We start from the raw sequence: 18,221 nt of genomic DNA, 5'->3' as shown, positions 1-18,221 counted from the left end.
TAAAAATATGAATTCATAGTAGAAAAATCTGCTTTATTACACATTTTGATACATTACACTATAAGTTTCTCTGAGCTTGAAACAGCTACTGTTTTCTTATTACAGAACACACCATCCATTTTCATAGTGTAAACACAACATTAAGATCTAATAATGGAGTTGCATATCTCTTTAGAGACTGAACTTCTTTCAGTATGCCTTTGCACCTACAAAAAACGGAATCCTAATGCACTCATGCTTATAAGTAAAAAAAGAGAGGGTCTCTATACGGTCCATCATTCACTAAAATAAAATAAATCTTAATTGTGGCTATTTTAGAACATATAGAACTTCTAGATCAGAGATAGTATATTTATTTACCCACACCAATCCTATTTCAAAAACCTATGAGGAGATCAGAAGAACGTGCATAGTATACTACCATTTATGTAAAAAGGAGGGACACATCTACACATGTGCTTATAAATGTATGGAATATCTCTACAATGATATATAAAAACCTGGCATCAGTGGTTGCCTCTGGAGGATACAGGTAAGCAGGAGACTTACTCTGCACTGTGTACTCTTTTGTAGCGTTTGAATTTTCTATCACATGCGGGTGTTGTATTTATTAATCTCCGATGTTGGAAAGACGTTGAGGAACAGTAATACTCCATGCTAGCAATACTGTGGTGAGAATGAGATAGGAATTTTTTAAATTTGTAAATGGGATGTAAGTTGGTACAATTATATTCGACATGTCAGAAGCTTTAACATTTTCCTTTATCTGCATCTCTGCTTCTTTCTGCTGGATGGACTCCTCAAGGCAGAATTACTGCACGTGGTAGGCGGAATCATGTTTCTCCCAAATGGTCCCCGCACATCCTAATTCCTAGAACCTGTGAATATGTTATGTTACATGGCAGGGAGTCAGGCTGCAGGTGGAACTGAGGTTGCTGATCAGATGACTTTGAGACAGAGAGATTATCAAAGATTACCTAGGTAGACCCAGTGTGATCACTAGGGTCTTGTAAGTGAAAGAAGGGGACAGGAGAGTCAGTGTCAGAGTTATGCAGTGTAAGAAGGATTCAACCAGCCATTGCTGTCTTTGAAGATGGAAGGGTCCAGGAGCCAATGAATGTGGGCAGCCTCAAGAAGCTGGAAAAGGCAAAGAAGTAGATCCTCCCCTAGAACCTCCAGCATGAATGCAGTCCTGCCAACACCTAGAATTCAGCCCAGTGAGGGTCATTTTGGACTTCTGGCTTCCCAGACTTCAAGGTAAGTTTGTGTTGTGTTAAGCCATCAGGTCTATAGCCATCTGTTACACCAGCAATAGAAAACTAATGCACTATGTCAAAAAAAGTACTCATTTATAAGTGTAAAAATATGAAAAGAATCTAAATGTCCATTAATAAAGGAATAGAAGATAAATGATGCTACATTTATATGAAGGAATATCATACAACTAGTAAACACTTAATTGTAAAATTTGTTAAGAGTTATGAAAAAACAGTAAGTTGAAAAAAGCAATTTGTAAACCTGTATCTGCTTTCAAGTATAAAAATTATATATGCATATGATATGTCACATAAGTCCAGGCTTCAGCTCCAGAAAAGAGAAATTATTCAAGCTATTTCAAACAGAAAGGGAAATATAAAGAATCAGACCCATAAAAATCATGGGGGAAACTGTAGGAGTGGACTTGCAAGGGGTCTCCTAAAAGGTCAAACCAGCCCTGCCAGGGTTAGAGCTACCTCGACATGGATCACAAAGGGGGAGCGTCAGGTGGAGTCCTAGCCTGAGATCATGCAGCCAAAAGGCAGGGGAGGGACTTCCCTGATGGTCCAGGGGTTAAGAATCTGCCTTCCAATGCAGGAGACATGAGTTCAATCCCTGGTCAGGGAACTAAGATCCCACATGCCGCGGGGCAACTAGGCTCACGTGCCACAACTAGAGAGAAGCCCACACGCCACAACTAGAGAGGAGCCCATGCACCACAACGAAAGATCCCACGTGCCACAACTAAGACCTCCTGACACAGCCAAAAATAAATAAATAAATAAATATTTTTTAAAAAGGCAGGGGAGAGGAGATGGTCCCTTTTCTTATCACTCCCTTTCTCATGACCATTCTACTCAAATGGTATAAAGAATATTTAAATCTAATGCAAAATTTTTCTGCCTTTATAATATTTTTAGAAGACAAGCCAGAAAGAAACACCAGAGACTCTATTATCATTAAGCACACAGGTTCTGGAGTTAGATGACCTGGATTTAAATCCCTCTGGCCAGTTACCTCACTCATGGTGCCTGAGCACCTTTGCCAGTAAATGGAGTAACATTAGTGCCTACCCCGCAGGGCCGTCAGGATGGAATGAGCTCATTGTTGCCAAGCACTTAGCAGGGAGCTTCATCCGTAAAGGAAAACTGCTCAATAAATGGGAGCGATTGTCTTTATAATACTTATACTTATCAGGTATTACTTATCATGTATTAATTTTATCATCAGAAAAACAAAAACCTCATTTCAGAAAAATCCAAGCTGGATGTTAAGCTTCCCCAAATAATCATGGTCTGATGAAAAAAATATATAAATTTTAAAACTTGTTGCCTTGTATCAGGTTCTTTCCTTTGTATATCTGCTTCCTGTTGATAAGGGGAATAATAAAGACACACAAGGTCTATTTAAAAGTCAAGATTCAAAAGACCCTGAGTATTTTCATTCTCAAGGCCATTAATTCTATCCAACAAATGTCACTCTCTGTTTGTTGCATTAAAAGCAGCCTATTTCAGCATTTGACAATGAATGAATAAGTTTTGGGGGACAAAGGGAAAAGTTCTGATAATCAAAGGGGGTAAAGGAGATGATCGGTTTTCAGTGAAGGTTGATTTACTAGTTTGACTCTTGATCATAGAGCCATCTAACTATGGACATTTATAACTGATTGAATGTAAACTTCTTAGAGGCCACCCTCTTGGTAGTGGCTACTGAATAAGCAGCCTGGTCTCCTAATGAAGAGCACAAATTCGGGCACCACTACCCCTCCTTATGGGACAGGGACCCTGAAGGAAGATGCTTGATGGTTTATACTTTCACACAGAGATTTGTCACTCGGTGCCACGGCCTCCCTTTGGGAGAGGCAGCTCCAGATTCATGAGTAAGGAATCCATGATTCTCACTGAATTTCAGCATGTCATGTTTAATGGCTTGTTCTTTTTCTACATCACACAATCTCATGGTCCCCAGGGACAAAAAAAGCATCCAAGTACATGAACTTTAAGGGACCTAAGTGTAAACTCCAATAGGAAGTGATTTTACTTTTATTCCTAAATTCCATTACACACAAGTAAAGGAAGTAAGGCTAATAATTTAGTCAGAATTAGAGATAAGGACCAAGCAGGAAATGACTTTTTATGTGATGTCATCCAGGGCCCACATTAGGGGAGGAATGGGCAGGGCAAGCCCTTTGTCCCTTACAGATCTTTCCAGCCCTCTCTGAATGAAAGAATGGTACGGGCAGGGGCAACTTTAATGATAAGTTACCTCAACATAGGTTGTACTGCTCTGTGTGACCGTGATGTAGACATTACTCTAATACTGAAACAAAAAAAGAATGAAAAGAAGGAAGGAGGGAAGAAAGGAAGGGAATTAAAATCCTAATTGTTTAGTAAGATAAACCTCAGCTGGGGAAGCCAGTGAATGTTTCTAGGAATTTTATATTCCAGTTAAGTAATTGTGTCCTTGTGTCACTTTTAATATGGGCATGTCTACCTTAGAGAATATTTGGGATGGTGTTCAGAGTGCAAAACACTTTCATCTCACTCACGCATCTTTAATTATTGGGCATGAGGGTGCAGGAGAAAGATAAATCTGGCTCAAATCCCAGCTTGTGTGACTTTGGGCAAGTTACTTAGTATTTTCACCTATGAAATAGATCAATTAATACCTACCACAGAGGGTTGTTGGGAGGATTAAACAAGGTGATGCATGGAAGTGCCCAACAGAGTTGGCACTCAATAAATGTTTGCAGTAAATTTCTCCTATGACTGCTTAGTAGATAACTATTTTTTAGATTTCTTAAAGTTGTGGTAAAATACACATAACATAAAATTTACTGTCTCGGTAATTTTTGAGCGTACAGTTTAGTAGTATTTAGTACCTTCCCCTTGTTCTACAGCTGTTCTCCAGAACTCTATTCATCTAGCAAAACTGAAACTCTATAACCATTAAACAAGTCCTATTTCCCGCTCTCCCCAGCCCAGCAACCACCATTCTACTTTCTGTCTCTATGAATCTGACTACTCTAGGTACCTCCTATAATTTGGAATTTGTCTTTTTGTGACCGGCTTATATTAGAAAATCAAGTTTTTAGATTATTTTTTGAGACAACAAATTTTTAAGAAACAAAAGTTTTGGCAACTGCATGTAATATTGATATATTGCCTGAATATCTAACTATTTAGGTAAAATTATAAAGTTTTCCAAAATAAAGGTGATCTATTATAATGTTAAATCATATAAATTGCAATGGATGAATTTTACACAAGTACAGTCAATTCTCAAATCTCCTACCATGTACTGGCACTTGTGTCTTATCCTTTTTACTGTTTTGGAAATTCTTGGAAGTCAGGTAGTACCTGGCATGCATTAAGAGTATATTAAATACTAATGGACTAATTAATAAACCAATGGCTTCAGATCCTATTTTATGAATTGCTAGCAAGAAAATGTCCATCATAGGGTATTTCCCTTCCCATTGATTCTGTGCCACATCTTTACTCACTGACTGATGGTACTTAGAGAATGCAAAATTATTTAAATATTAACCTAAGCAAAACAGTTTCAAAGATGAAGTAGATGAAAAACACCTGCATTAGTCCTTTGAAATGCAAACTCAATCAACTTTTGGATCAAAAACACTTTTGTGTCCCATCAGCTTCTTTTCATTAAAAAATTTTTTTTTATTTGTTGGCTGTGTTGGGTCTTCGTTGCTGCATACAGGCTTTCTCTAGTTGCGGCGAGCAGGGGCTACTGTTCACGCAGTGCACAGGCTTCTCACTGCAGTGGCTTCTCTTGTTGCAGAGCACACGCTCTAGGTGTGCGGGCTTCAGTAGTTGTGGCATACAGGCTCAGTAGTTGTGGCTCACAGGCTCTAGAGCGCAGGCTCAGTAGTTGTGGCGCACAGGCTTAGCTGCTCAGTGGCATGTGGGATCTTCCCAGACCAGGGCTCGAACCTGTGTCCCCTGCATTGGCAGGTGGATTCTTAACCACTGCACCACCAGGGAACTCCCCATCAGCTTCTTAATGTCAATGCACATGCCAGATTTGCTCAGTTTTCAAATTCTGGAGTACTAATTGATTTTTAACAATAGGATTGGCAAATATTTAAAACAAAATATTCAGGCCTTGGGAATTCCCTGGCGGTCCAGTGGTTAGGACTCCAGGCTTTCACTACCAAGAGCCCAGGTTCAACCCCTGGTCAGGGAACTAAGATCCCACAAGCCACATGGCACACAGCCAAAAAAAAAAAAAACCCAGTACTGGTTAGGGTGAGGGAAATAAGGGCATGCTAGGGGAAATCTAAACCTTTAAGAAGGCAATTAAAAATTTTTGTGCATTCTCCCCCCACCCTGCTCCCCCCAGCCCTGCAAGTTCTTTTCTAGTTAATTTATTCCACAAAGACAGTCATACAAATGTTCAAAGATATGTAGCTGTAGTAAGGTAAACAATGGTCACCCAAAGATGCCTACAATTTAATCCCCAGAACCTGAGTACCTGTGAATAGCTCATGTTCACGGCAGGAGGTGATAAAGGCTGCACATGGAATGAAGGTTGCTAATCAGCTGACCTTAATATGATGCTCCTGGATGATACCAGACAGGCCCAATGAAATCCCAGAGGTCATTTAAATGTGGACGAGCGGCAGCAGCACAGTCAGTGTAGGAGTGATTCGATGCTGGTGTGGGAAAGACTCAATCAACATTTGCTGGTTTTGAAGAATGGAAGGGAGTCGGGAGCCAAGGAAGGAAGCAAATTTTAGAAGCTGGAAAAGGCAAGAGAAAGGATTCTCCCCTAGAGTCTCCACAGAAAAATGCAGCCCAGCTGATACCTTAATTTTAGCTCAATGAAATCTGTTTTGGGTTTCTGATCCCCAGAACTGTAAGGTAATATATTTATGTTTCAAGCCACCAAGTTTGCGATAAATTTGTTACAGCAAAATAGGAAACTAATGCAATGACTAAAGAAGCTCACTGCAGCATCATTTGTGACTACCCCCCCCCCCAAATTGTAAACCACCTAAACACCCATTAATAAAAGCCTGACAAAATATTGCATCATTACCACGGATGTTGAAGACTTTAGGCTTTCCTCAAAGAGAGAGCTGCGGGAGATAACCTCTCTTTCTGCTTTCGTGAGGGCTTGCCAATCAATTTAAAGTAAAAGGGAGGGAAAATATAGCAAAGAGATTCCAGTCAATAAATTATAAATGCATAGCAAATAGAACACAACACTGAGATTATAGGACTTTGGGGTCACCCAGTCTTATTTCCTTCTCACCATCAACCTATAAATATGCCAAGCACTGTGCTAAACATTGGAAAATATAGAGAAAAGCAGCTCACTGACTAGAGAAGCAGCAGCAAGAGAAGTATACCAAGTGCAAGACATGGCAAAGCAGAGGAAAGCATGGGTACCTCGCACAGGGAGCTTCTCATGCGGGAAGTCAGGGTGGGAAGGCGGGACAGGACAGCTGCCAGGAGGAAATGCCTGAACCCGGTCTCAGGGGAGAAGCGGGATATTCAGCCAGACAAAGAAGACTTGGAAGGCCGTCCGGGGGGAGGAAACAGCGTACACAAGGCTAGTTGGTATGATGTCCAATGTGGGTGGGGTAGCACCTGAAAAAACCAGAAAACTTTAAAACCCTACACAAGGACTTTTACGTAATTAGCTTTTTTACATTCTCTGAACCTCAGTTTCCCCACCTTCATCATAGAATCATAACATCTTCTTTTCAGGAGAGAATGAAGGGATCAGCGTCTCAGGGCCAGAAAAGGAAGACCTGGCTCCTGGAAGTCCCTGCCCTGTCCTCTTCCCTCCAGGCCGAAGCCCCTCAGCCCCAGGTAGGCTGGGGCCACTTCTGGTTCTTTAAAGCCCTGATGCATTAAAGAAGGAAAACCATTTTGTGGTATATTTTAATCATTTATATTTAACAGATCGTTCCTTTTAACACATACAAAATACAATGAAATAAAATTATGTATTCATTCAAAGTTCAGGACAGAGCATGTGTTCTGGAACTGAAACAGAGATTTGAATTTATATAATGAAGGTTTTCTTCCTTCAATCCCTTCCCTGGTTATGACTCTGTAAGACCTCATGTAGAGGGAAACTTTGAGTGCCTTGGTGAATGAGAAGCTGCAACAGCCTGCCGGTGCCAGGCCCTGTTTATGTTGACGGGAAGAAAGAAAGTCAAGTTGTGCATCAAAATCATCTGGGGAGCTTTTAAAACAGGCTGAAGCCTGTGCCCCACTCTCTAGATTCTGATTCATTTGGTCTAGAGTGGGGTCCAGGCTTCTTAACACTTTTTAAAGTTCCTCAAGTGATGATAATGTAAAACCAGGGTCAAAAAATACCATAAATGAAAGTAGGAGAGACTGAGACAGGAATCCCTTCAAGTTTTATCAACTCATGTATAGATATTTATTAAAAGACAAACAATGGTAAAAAACGAAAACAAAAGACAAAGGAACAAATGGGAGCCAAAGGAAGCTTCAGTAAAAAGGCTCACCAAGGACAGACAGTGGTACTGCAGGGGCACCCTGGGCACCCGGTGGGCAGAGCACAGAGCACGGTGCAGGCCCAACCATGAAGAGCAATGCACTCAGTGTTTGCACATAGTTGCGTAGTGGGAAGGAATCCAAAAGAATTGTGAACAGTCTGTTAAAGTTTGTCAATTCAGTTTGCAAATATCACGTGACAGCATCCTGACCAGGCAGTTAGGAGGTCCCCAGGGTGGATGGAGAGGCAAGCGCTGGGTCCTCAACCCCTATGTTGGAGACACCAGCACTGGTCAGAGGTAGCCACCATGGTGACCAGGCAGACATCACGGTACCAAGAGAGAGACAAGATTCTCAGGCCGTGACCAGGATAGCCAACCTACTGCTGTAATACAGATGCATGCACCCAGAATCATGGAAGTCAATTTTCTGTGTCAGACCTCTAGTCAGGCTCTTATACCTGGGGACAGTGATGGAGGGGCCCCTAGGGACTTAAATAAGAGTGTTCTCTGAGAGCTGAGTTACAAAATCAATGCTTAATAGAAGAGCCATGCTAAGGAGGATGAACGGTTCTGAAATCAGAGCAAGGCAGATGGTGAAATTATAGAGTAAGCAGTTATCTAATTAGAAGGGGTGGTCATCCGCCATATGGGGGCATAGGAAACAAGGAAGACACTGTTCCTGGGCTTGCTAAGCTCTGTACTGGGGATGTGGCGCCCTGGTCAGGAGACTCAACCCAACTGTCCTCAGCCTCCGCTGCCTCCATTTTACTGTGGCCCCCAGTGTGTCTGGATTATCACAAAGCCTCCTAACTGGTCTCTCTGCTTCTGCCTTTGCTGGCCCCAGCGAGCAGCTAAGTTACCCTGTCAAAACATGAGGCGGATCATGCTCTTTTCCCCTCAAACCCTTCATTGGCTCCCATCTCACTCAGAGTAAAAGCCAAAGTCCTCCCAACAGGGCTTCCCTGGTGGCGCAGTGGTTGGGAGTCCGCCTGCTGATGCGGGGGACGCGGGTTCGTGCCCCGGTCCGGGAAGATCCCACATGCCACGGAGCGGCTGGGCCCGTGAGCCATGGCCGCTGAGCCTGCGCGTCCAGAGCCTGTGCTCCGCAACGGGAGAGGCCACAACAGTGAGAGGCCCTGTTGATGCTCTGGAATGTTCTTCCCCTGCGTATCCACAGGGCTCACTCTCAAGTCCTTCAGGTCTTTGCTTCAGGTTGGGAGGTCTGTCCTGACCACCCATAATTTAAAATAACAAATTCTCCCACCTCTCACGACTCATTCCCAACCCCACTTTTTCTTTCTCCATGCCACTTATAATCATCTAAATATCCTATATTTCACTAATACATTTGATTATTATGTCTCCCCCACTAGAATGTAAATTCATGAGGGCAGGGATTTTGGATGGTTTTTGTTAACTGCTGTATTCCCAGTGCCTAGAACAGTGCCTGGAAAATAGGCATTCAGTAAATATTTGTTCAAACAAATGAATAAGCATCCAGGATATCTCTATTGTACCAATGGCTTCATCAAGTTTTCGAAGGTAAGTGACTCAAAGGTGTGTTGATGTTGGGGTAACTACCTTTTTCACAGCAACCTTTTGATGATGATTTGGTTTCCCACAGAGTAAAGGAGTGAGGATGTGCTGGTCAGAAGGCATGTGGTCTGGTTCCATTCAAAGTTTTCGTATTGAAGGAGTGGAAGAACCAGCATGGCAACTGGTGACTTGTTCATCTTATTTAGGGCTTCAGACTCCCAACAGCTTCCATGATGGTGAGTTCCTGGTCTTGACCTGTGAGACCCCCTTGGCCATCCACTCGGAGGCCAGCTTTCCTCTTGATTCCTGGAGCTCAGCTTGTGCCTTTCAAACTCTGCCAGTTGTGTTGAAGGAGAACACACAGCAGCAACCTGGCATATGTGGATCTGACAGTCAAAACGATGGCTGATCACAAAGGGCTGGGTAGGGAGTGACGTGCGACCGTGGGTCCTGCTGCCCAGGTGCTGATTCGAATTGGACGGGCTGCGTGGAAGCAGGCCCGCGGCTGAGCAGAGTCGGTCCTCCTGCGGCCGACACCTCTGTTCTCCTGGAACCAGAACACAGGTCTGTCTTTGTGGAAAACAGCCCTCACAAGAAGGCCCACTGCTTGTGCTGGTGGTGCGAACGCAGAGTTTTGGCCTTTCCTTTCTTTCATAAGATGCAATTTAGTGTGATTCGCAAACCTGGCGAGTCCCAGAGGTCCTGTTCTCCAAGCACAGTCCTCCTGCACTTAACTTCCCAGGCCTCGATCACGGCCGGGTCCCGACGCAGTGAGGACAGGGGACAGGGCTGGTCCTCAGAAGGAATATCACCGCCACCTCCTCCTCGGCTCAAGCACTTGTGCCTCTGTTCTCAAATAGGAGTAACCCAAGCTGTGGGGTTAGTTGACCTGGGTTCAAATCCCAACTCTGCCTCTTTCTGGCTGTTGCGACCGTCACGGAATGTCTGGAAGCCTCAGTTTCCTTGTTTGTAAAATGGTTTTGTAATTGAGTTCTGTAGATAAAATAATGTACGTAACGGCCAGTTATAGTACCATACCTAGAGCAGAATACACACTTGAAATCTAAGTGGTAGGAAAAAGAAATCCATCTCAGCCCAGGATCCATGCGTGCTTAGCTGCTAAATGTCATCACAGAAGTGACAGGGGTGCAGAGAAGGGACCAGACACAGGGATCAGAGCATTGTGGAAGGTTTCACAGGGCAGGGAGGAAGACAAAAAGAGTAACCTGTACCACAGAAAACAAGATTATGGTTTGGTCATACATTTCTCGACAGTCAACTTTACCCATTCTGGTAACAGTACACTGCCCAATAATGCTGTTGGATTTCAACAAGGAATAACACAATGAAGATTGATTTGCTCACTACTGTGAGTCCACTGTTTACATGAGATCGTTCGTTCTACGTTTGGATAACCTGCTTCCAGGTCTCAGAGGCGCTGGCACAGAGCTATGGCTCTATCCTCCTTTGTATATCTTTTTTTTTTTTTTTTTGGCTAGTCCGTCAATTTTAAAATTTATCCTTATTTTTAAAACAAAAAATACATTCAATCATTCAAATTCAAACATATACAAAGGCATGTAAATAAAAATCTCCCTCCCACCCCTAACCCCTTGCTGCCCAGTTCCCAGAACCCAAAGCAAACAATGTTACCTTGTTACTAATTGTTTGTCTCTACTTTTAGAAATAATCCAGGCATATATAAGCAAACATAATTGTTTTCTCTTTTATTCAAAGGGTAGCATATAAAATATGATTCTGCCCTTTTCTTTTTGTCATGTAATTTTTCTTGGGAAAATTCTATATTGGTATCTGAAGATCTTTGGGGTTTTTTTAGATGATTGACACCTACAGTTTTTAATCCTTCAGATAACTGTGCAATTTATCATGGGATCACCTGTCAGCATGGGTACCTAAAAAGTCAAATTTTCTTCCCATGGATTCTAGAATAGGAGCTATTACAAAGCACCACATGTTAAGAAAACTGCCTATTTCCCCAGGATTACAGGTTTCGCTTTCCTCATGGGTATTTTTGTTCAAATACAGGACAGCAGACGTCAATAAAATCATTATTAATTTGGTAAGCAAAAACAGAATTCCAAGCTGTCTTCAGATATTCTGGTAGAAAACAACTTCCTGAACATACTGGTATTTAAACTCTTTAAGAGCAGGTTGGGAGCCTTATGGAAAAGGGCTGATCTCTGGAGAGCTGAGCCCCTGCCCACCCCAGCAGGAGAAACTTGGTTGGTCTGAGCAGCAGTGAATTAGGCTTCGAGTCAGAATATGCAAGGATGCTGTGCCAGGGTTCTGGAACCAGGATGGGGGTTTGGACCTGAGGCCGGGCTGGATGGGGAGAGCTGGCCAAGACAGGTGCCAAGGTGAGAGCGCCGTGGCTGACAGTGGGACCTCCCGCCTGACGGGGACTGGAGCGTGGATTCCTTACAGCTGATGTGAAGTTCTTATTATTTAAACCCTTCATCTCATCCCTTCTCACGTAATCACAGGGGATCTTTATTGTTCTTACTCTTGCCATGCATTGGGCTCAGGGCGTTTCATATGTCATTCAATTCTTGCAGTATTTCTGAGAAGCAGATACTCTATCCCACTATGGATAGAAAACTGGCTCAGAGAGATTAAGTGACTAGCTCAAGATCACACAACGCTTGGGAACATTGCTATCATTTATTAAGTACCTACTTCTGGAATTTTTATCACTTCCTATGGTTATTCAGAGAGGGAGTACTGCCAAATAGTTAAGGACTGTACATACTAGTTAATCTAATACTCTCTAATAAAACCTAAGTAGGCCTATCATACAAATGAGGAAACTGAGGCTCAGAGATGGGTTGGTGAGTTGCCTGAGGTCATTCAGAGAGTAGACAAGCTAGAATATGACCCCTGGCTCCAATGTGTTGCCTTTCTCACTGATATGCTGGGTCAGCTTCCCCACTATGCTCACAGAGAAGTCCAGCAACTCAGCAGTTAGTTAAGTCCTGAAAGCCATTTCCTCGAGTGACTGAAAATTTAAACCACTAGAAAAATAAGATCTGATGCGTCTGACCATTACAAACTTAGAAATCATTTCCAGATAGGCTGATGGGACCCACAGCAAAGGAATACCATACACACACCTTGTGTGTTTCTAAGCCTCTTAGAAGTTGAACTGCCTTTAATAAAAGAGGCCACTTTTGGAAGCTCCATCTCTGCCACTGGAATGATGGGATTGGGACATCCTAGGGTCAGGACCAAGTAGGAGGAACTGATGATCCCTAGAAAGGCTTTAGCTATGATCCAATCCTAGATTAACTGCCCACCAACTCAGAGGCCTGGGATAGACGTGAATCCTCAGCTGGGTTTTTCCATGTTCCTGCCCCCAGACCCCTAGCATAGCACCCTTCTGTACTCTGCCTAGAAATCTACTCCACCCGCCTCAGACTCACCAGAGCCTATCGTGTGGAGCATTGTTAGAATTCTAACAATGCTCCACGCGGTAGGTAGAAGCAACCTGTGACCAAGGGGTACTTGTCACGGCTGATTCTGACCCTGACCAAGTGGAATTAAACCTTTGACTTGACATTAGCTCCTGTCCTGTTTCCTTTCTTCCCTCAAACACCCTCTAAGAGAACCTCTCCTTCTCATGCCCCACCCCCTAATCCCAGGCCACAGCTGATTTGTCCAGCTTGGGTCAGGTGTCCGCCACTGGCCCAAGGAAACTTATGAACTGCAAGATGGCTTGGCCGTTTTAGATGTATTAGAAGGTGCTGAGAAAGCCTAGCTACAGGAAAAGAATAAAATAGACCCATAAAGAAAAGAAATTGACAAATTAAAAAGCCCCACATAGAGGGCAAGCTTAGTTCTTGTTCTTAGTACTTAGTCCCAAAAGATGGGACTTTTGGCCCCGTGTGGGGTTCGCCAGGTTCCGGTACCCACCCGTGACCCTTTACATTCTGGATCAGGCTGGTTTGAGCTGGCAGCCAACAGCATCAGTTTCCAACGGAGACAGCGTGTGAAGTGCTTTCCTTAAGTACCTACTATGCGTCAGGTGCTGGGCTCACGACAACTATTATTTCAAAACATCTCACTCACAATTTATTGCTATAAGCTCAATAGTTACTGAAGTTACTAACATAAGCAGATACTCAGTGGGACCACCCAAATGGCTTATAGATTTAAATTAATCAAATTTACTACAGAATTTCATGAACAATTTATATGGCAACTGCAGATGGAAGCTTAAGACAGTGAACTCACTCTTCTATCTTTCTGTTTAAGTCTTTCACATTAAATAAATGCCTCCTTGACTACTGGAGAAAAAATAATTATAATATTCCATTGAAGCTGAGAAATAAAGCAACCTTTGTTTATTTTTAAAAGATAAACATGGCTGATCTGCACTAATCGTAACATTTTGAAGGAAAAAAACAATATTCAAGATTTTTAGCCTGTAAATAAATAGTATCCTGTTTTACTTGTTCTGTTAGCCAAAGATAAGGTTGGAAATGAGAAAACTGGATAATGCTTATGGTTTTAAAAGTATCAGACATGGTATTCGATTCTGAGGAAATAAAGGCATAAATGGAAAAAATGGCTTAGTAAATGAATAGAAAAAATGAACTTAGGAAAGAATGACATTTAAAAGTTTATACAATAAACTTTACATGCTTGACTTGAGAGACTAAAACATTTTTTCAAGTCCTTAATGATGAGAACAGCAGCAAAATTCAAGACAATTAAAAATCGGCATTTAAGAATCTGCTGTATTGTCATGAATAAATCTAAGACAACTGTATCAGTGAAGCCTAAGAAAATCCCAATTATGACTCTATTCAAGCCAAGGAGCACTGACTTTCCGTTTCATTTTCAAATGTGTTCCCTTATTCCAGCTTTACACTGTACCTTCAGATACAAAAGCCTAGAAGAGAAACAGGGTTCCAATGCACGGCTGTAGAACCAGTCTCGCTGCATTAGACTTGCAGCATATAAACGACTCTGTCTCTAATTAAAATAGCAAAGCCAAGCTCAAGTGCATGCCCTCCTGTTCTAAATACATCATATATCTGAAGTTTAAATTATAGAAATAAAGACAAATAATGGCATGAAGGGCATGATAGTTTATTTTAAAAAACTGTACCACACTGATCATAATGACCAGCATACACATTATGATGGCTTTTCTCTTGGGTATTAACATTGCAGTATTTTTGTATACTGAAATGTTTCAATAGGACCAAGAACGTTAGAGATATAAAGATCTTAGATGAAAATGAACACTAATAATTCCGGTGTCCTACCCCACAGAATTAATTTAAACCCCTTATGAATCAGTGGCATTATAATGTTATATAGTTATGAAGGATGAAAGTTCTCTTCTAAATAGGCAGCATGAACTTATACTTCCTTTTTCTTTAATCTTTAGTTTTTATAATTTAAGCTATGTCCACCCTGGCCAAAGCACAATCATACAAGACACCTCAGATAATTTCAATGCTACCATTGCAAAGTTTAGTGATTTTTACTTAAACAAACAAACAAAATCAAACCACTGCCAAAAAAGGAGGCAAGTAAAACTGATTTTCCAATCATTTGAAAAGCATAGTGCTTATTTGTCCAATACAGACTCAAACTTAAATTAAATGCTATCATTATAATCTCCAAACTTCTGCAATAAAATTAACATTTATATATATATATATATATACACACACATATATATATATATATACACACACATATATATATACACACACATATATATATATGGGTTTTGTTTATAGAACTGTATTTTGCAATCAACAAGAGAAAGTTATTTTTTAAAGAACAATATATTTGGTTACAGTTCCACATGTTGGTAGTAGAGACGAAGCCACATGATGTTAAATCTGGCTCTAAGTTACCTAAGGTATAAAATTTTGATCAAAATTATGATACTCTGATCTTAAAAATTCAACCCATGTGAGATTACTTTTTAGAGTAAATGTGCTGTTGAGTAATCATTTCAATAACCTTCTCTTTGTATGACTATCTGCAAATTAACCCTTTTCTTTAATCAATGTGACTCACCAGCATTTCAGACTGACCTCTTTACTTCTATGTTACCATTTTTATACCCAGGGATTTCTGAGGCAGCATAAGTTTGACTTCATTAAAAACAGTAAATACTTTAACCTTTCAGTGACAGTTTTTAAATCTGTAAACTCAAGAATCACATTATTGAGCTCAGCAACTAGAAAAACATTGAGATTTTGGCATTTCTAACCAGAATCTCTTTGTGCTTTTTAAATTAAGCTGCTTTTGAATCGTTTTGGTATTTATCAGCCATCGTATTTCCCTTATAATAATAAAAGAATATACTTAAGGTAATTTTTAAGGTTAAATGTTCTGGGGGCTTATCAATACTTAAAAACAGAAACAAAAACAAATACTTTTTTCCGTCAGCATTTGGAATAGTAGAAATTATTTCTGGTCCCTCCTTAGATCAACCAACACTACTTTTCATCACGTATAACACTGAATTTTACAGACATCCCTGAAAAGTTTTTGATAAGTAAACGAGTGAATCACAGTGGAGTCTCCATCAGTTAACAGTGTAGATCCAGTAACAAAACAAAACAAAACAAAAATTACACTGAATGTTAAAAGAAAATCTTCAAGCTAAAAAAAAGAAAAGAAAAGAAAAGAAAACCCTCCTTAGAATTAAAACCGAGTGTGTGTTGTCACTGATTCTGTGCTCGTGTCTCCAATTGATTAGACTCCTTCTCTGGGTTATAAGACATGTTCGATGAAATCTCCACACCAAGTTTCCAGGACACTTGAGTGAAGAGGCTATGCTACTGTAGCATCTAAGGGAACAGAGTGGCACCGTTTTCTTCCCTAACAGACACCACATCCAAAGATGAGCATGCGTGTCCCTCCACTGTGCTCACCAGCATGTATCAGGAGACAAAACCTGCTGGGCAAACTGATGACAGCTGATCCTCCCACCCCACCCCCAGCATCAACAGGAGGTTCCCAGCAGTTTGTCATTATGTGCACTGGCCTTTCACTCTTTCAGTCAGAAAAGTTGTGGTTACTTTAAAAAGGGGGTGGGGGGGTGGAGAAATGAAAAAACCAAGAGTCTAAAGGCACAAAGTCGCATAGCTGCTCTAGTTGGAGTTTGTAAACAGAGAATAAGTTGAATTTAGGTAATCCCAATCTGTGAGAGTAAAAAGGCATCCGCAGCAGGCTTTTATCCAGCCAGCTTCTTTGAGACCCTTCATGGGTTTTGAGGTCTACAAAGTATGCACTAAAATACCCATACTTCAAAAAGCAATAAGGCAAATAGTATAATCATTATTCCAAAAGTTACAATGGTAGTGTAGACATACATAGTATAATTTAGTTACAATGTGTGGTACTGTTTCTATTATATAACCATATTAACTGCTTCTTTCCTACATAATTATATATTCAGCCGAGTTTCAGTTGAACACAAAACCATCCTTGTACCACTGCTGACAGTTGGCAATAGCTCTTTGATAGCAGTTTTTATTCTGCTGTAGAAATTATCCTTGAACTGAAAAAAAGTCCATAATCCAACCTCCAGTCATTAAACACTATCATATTTGTGAAGAGCCTCTTCCAACTTCTGCGTCACTTTTTGGAAAAATATTATTTGTTGTTGTAAGAAATGCTGCATCTGTGATTTAAAGTCTCTTACTCGAATTTGATGGAAGTGGTGAATTTCTGCCAAAGTGGCAAAAGAAATAGTGTTACAGCGATCCTGAATGCCATCAGCCTTTTGGATCTCCATCTTCCCTTCTTCCACGTGTCGCCTACTCTCCTTTACTTTGGTAAGAGCTCCTGTAGTTAAGACAAAAATTAATTAAAAAATATGTATGTATCCCAGTGGTTCAGCTACATAGTAAACAGAATGCTGGGCATTATAAATACTTGCCTGAACTATTTTAAAGTCCTTTGGCGTTTAAAGGGTTGGCCATAATCACTTATTAAAAAAGAAGAAATCTGGTAAAGTTCCTGAAAACACCTCCATTGCTGCAACTTCAGTTATCAAAACCAGCTTTTGCCATTGACCAAGTAGCTATAGCATGTTTCATCTCTTGCAGGCAGAGAAACTATAAATGACAGATATCAAACTCCAAGGAATTGTCCCTAAAAAGACAAACTAAGCAACTTTGCAGTTTTAACATTCTTAAGAGAAAAGGTGTGACACCATTATATATGCATATATTAAGAGAGACATTTATAAAGGGGAGAATACTGCATGCATGCCTGGTTTTGACTCCACATTCTATCAGGAGACCCGTACCTGCAGCATAATGGCCCTGTGAAGTAAAAATTTGCCTCCTTTTCTTTCTTTTCTTTTTTTTTTTTTTGGCCACGTGGCATGTGGGATCTTAGTTCTCCAACCAGGGATCAAACCTGTGCTCTGAGCTTCATTAGAAGCTCAGAGTCCTAACCACTGGACCGCCAGGGAAGTCCCTCGCCTCCTTTTCTTTAGGAGCTGTAAAGATCAGTGAGTTTTGAGTCTGCCCTAGTGATGATCTGGGAATGAAGCCAGAAGGTGTCATAGCCTCCAGTCAAGAAATGTCTCACCAGAGGGTGTGTGCAAGGAGGAGGGAAAAGCACGGTCTCTGTGGCAGGTGCCACATGAGGGCAGACCCTCCCCTAGAAGCATAGTCATATGAAAACACAAAAGGCTGAGGATGCTTAGGGGGTAGGAAAAATAAAGACTATTCATGGATTCGTAAAAATGATAAAGCTCAGATCACTTGGGCACAGCCAGCTCAAGAATCCAGAATACCTGACTCCACGTGGCACCCATTCTACTAAACCATGATGAAAGAGAGAAACGTCTAGGACACCTGGCTTGGAGGTCTGCGGACATGGTGATGCTACAGGGGGGGAAAGGTAGCCTGTTTAGAAGGCA

The 18,221-nt window shown here is 41.2% G+C and overlaps 1 protein-coding gene across 3 annotated transcripts in view; it reads right to left on the bottom strand.

The window, feature by feature from the left end:
• Positions 1-18,221, bottom strand: part of SNX18 (sorting nexin 18) — a 90,935-nt gene that overhangs the window by 49,068 nt on the left and 23,646 nt on the right. Inside the window, exon 2 of one of the 3 annotated variants that reach the window (XM_067730675.1) lies at positions 14,392-17,134. The exons of the other annotated variants lie outside the window; for them this stretch is intronic. Coding sequence (XP_067586776.1) covers positions 16,881-17,134 — 254 coding nt within the window. The 3' untranslated portion in view covers positions 14,392-16,880. Of the gene's footprint in view, positions 1-14,391; positions 17,135-18,221 lie in introns of those variants that run through there. 3 annotated transcript variants of the gene reach the window in all.

Source organism: Pseudorca crassidens, chromosome 3 (assembly GCF_039906515.1).
Source record: "Pseudorca crassidens isolate mPseCra1 chromosome 3, mPseCra1.hap1, whole genome shotgun sequence".
Lineage (NCBI taxonomy): Eukaryota > Metazoa > Chordata > Mammalia > Artiodactyla > Delphinidae > Pseudorca > Pseudorca crassidens.
This window is presented reverse-complemented; position numbering and strand designations above follow the sequence as displayed.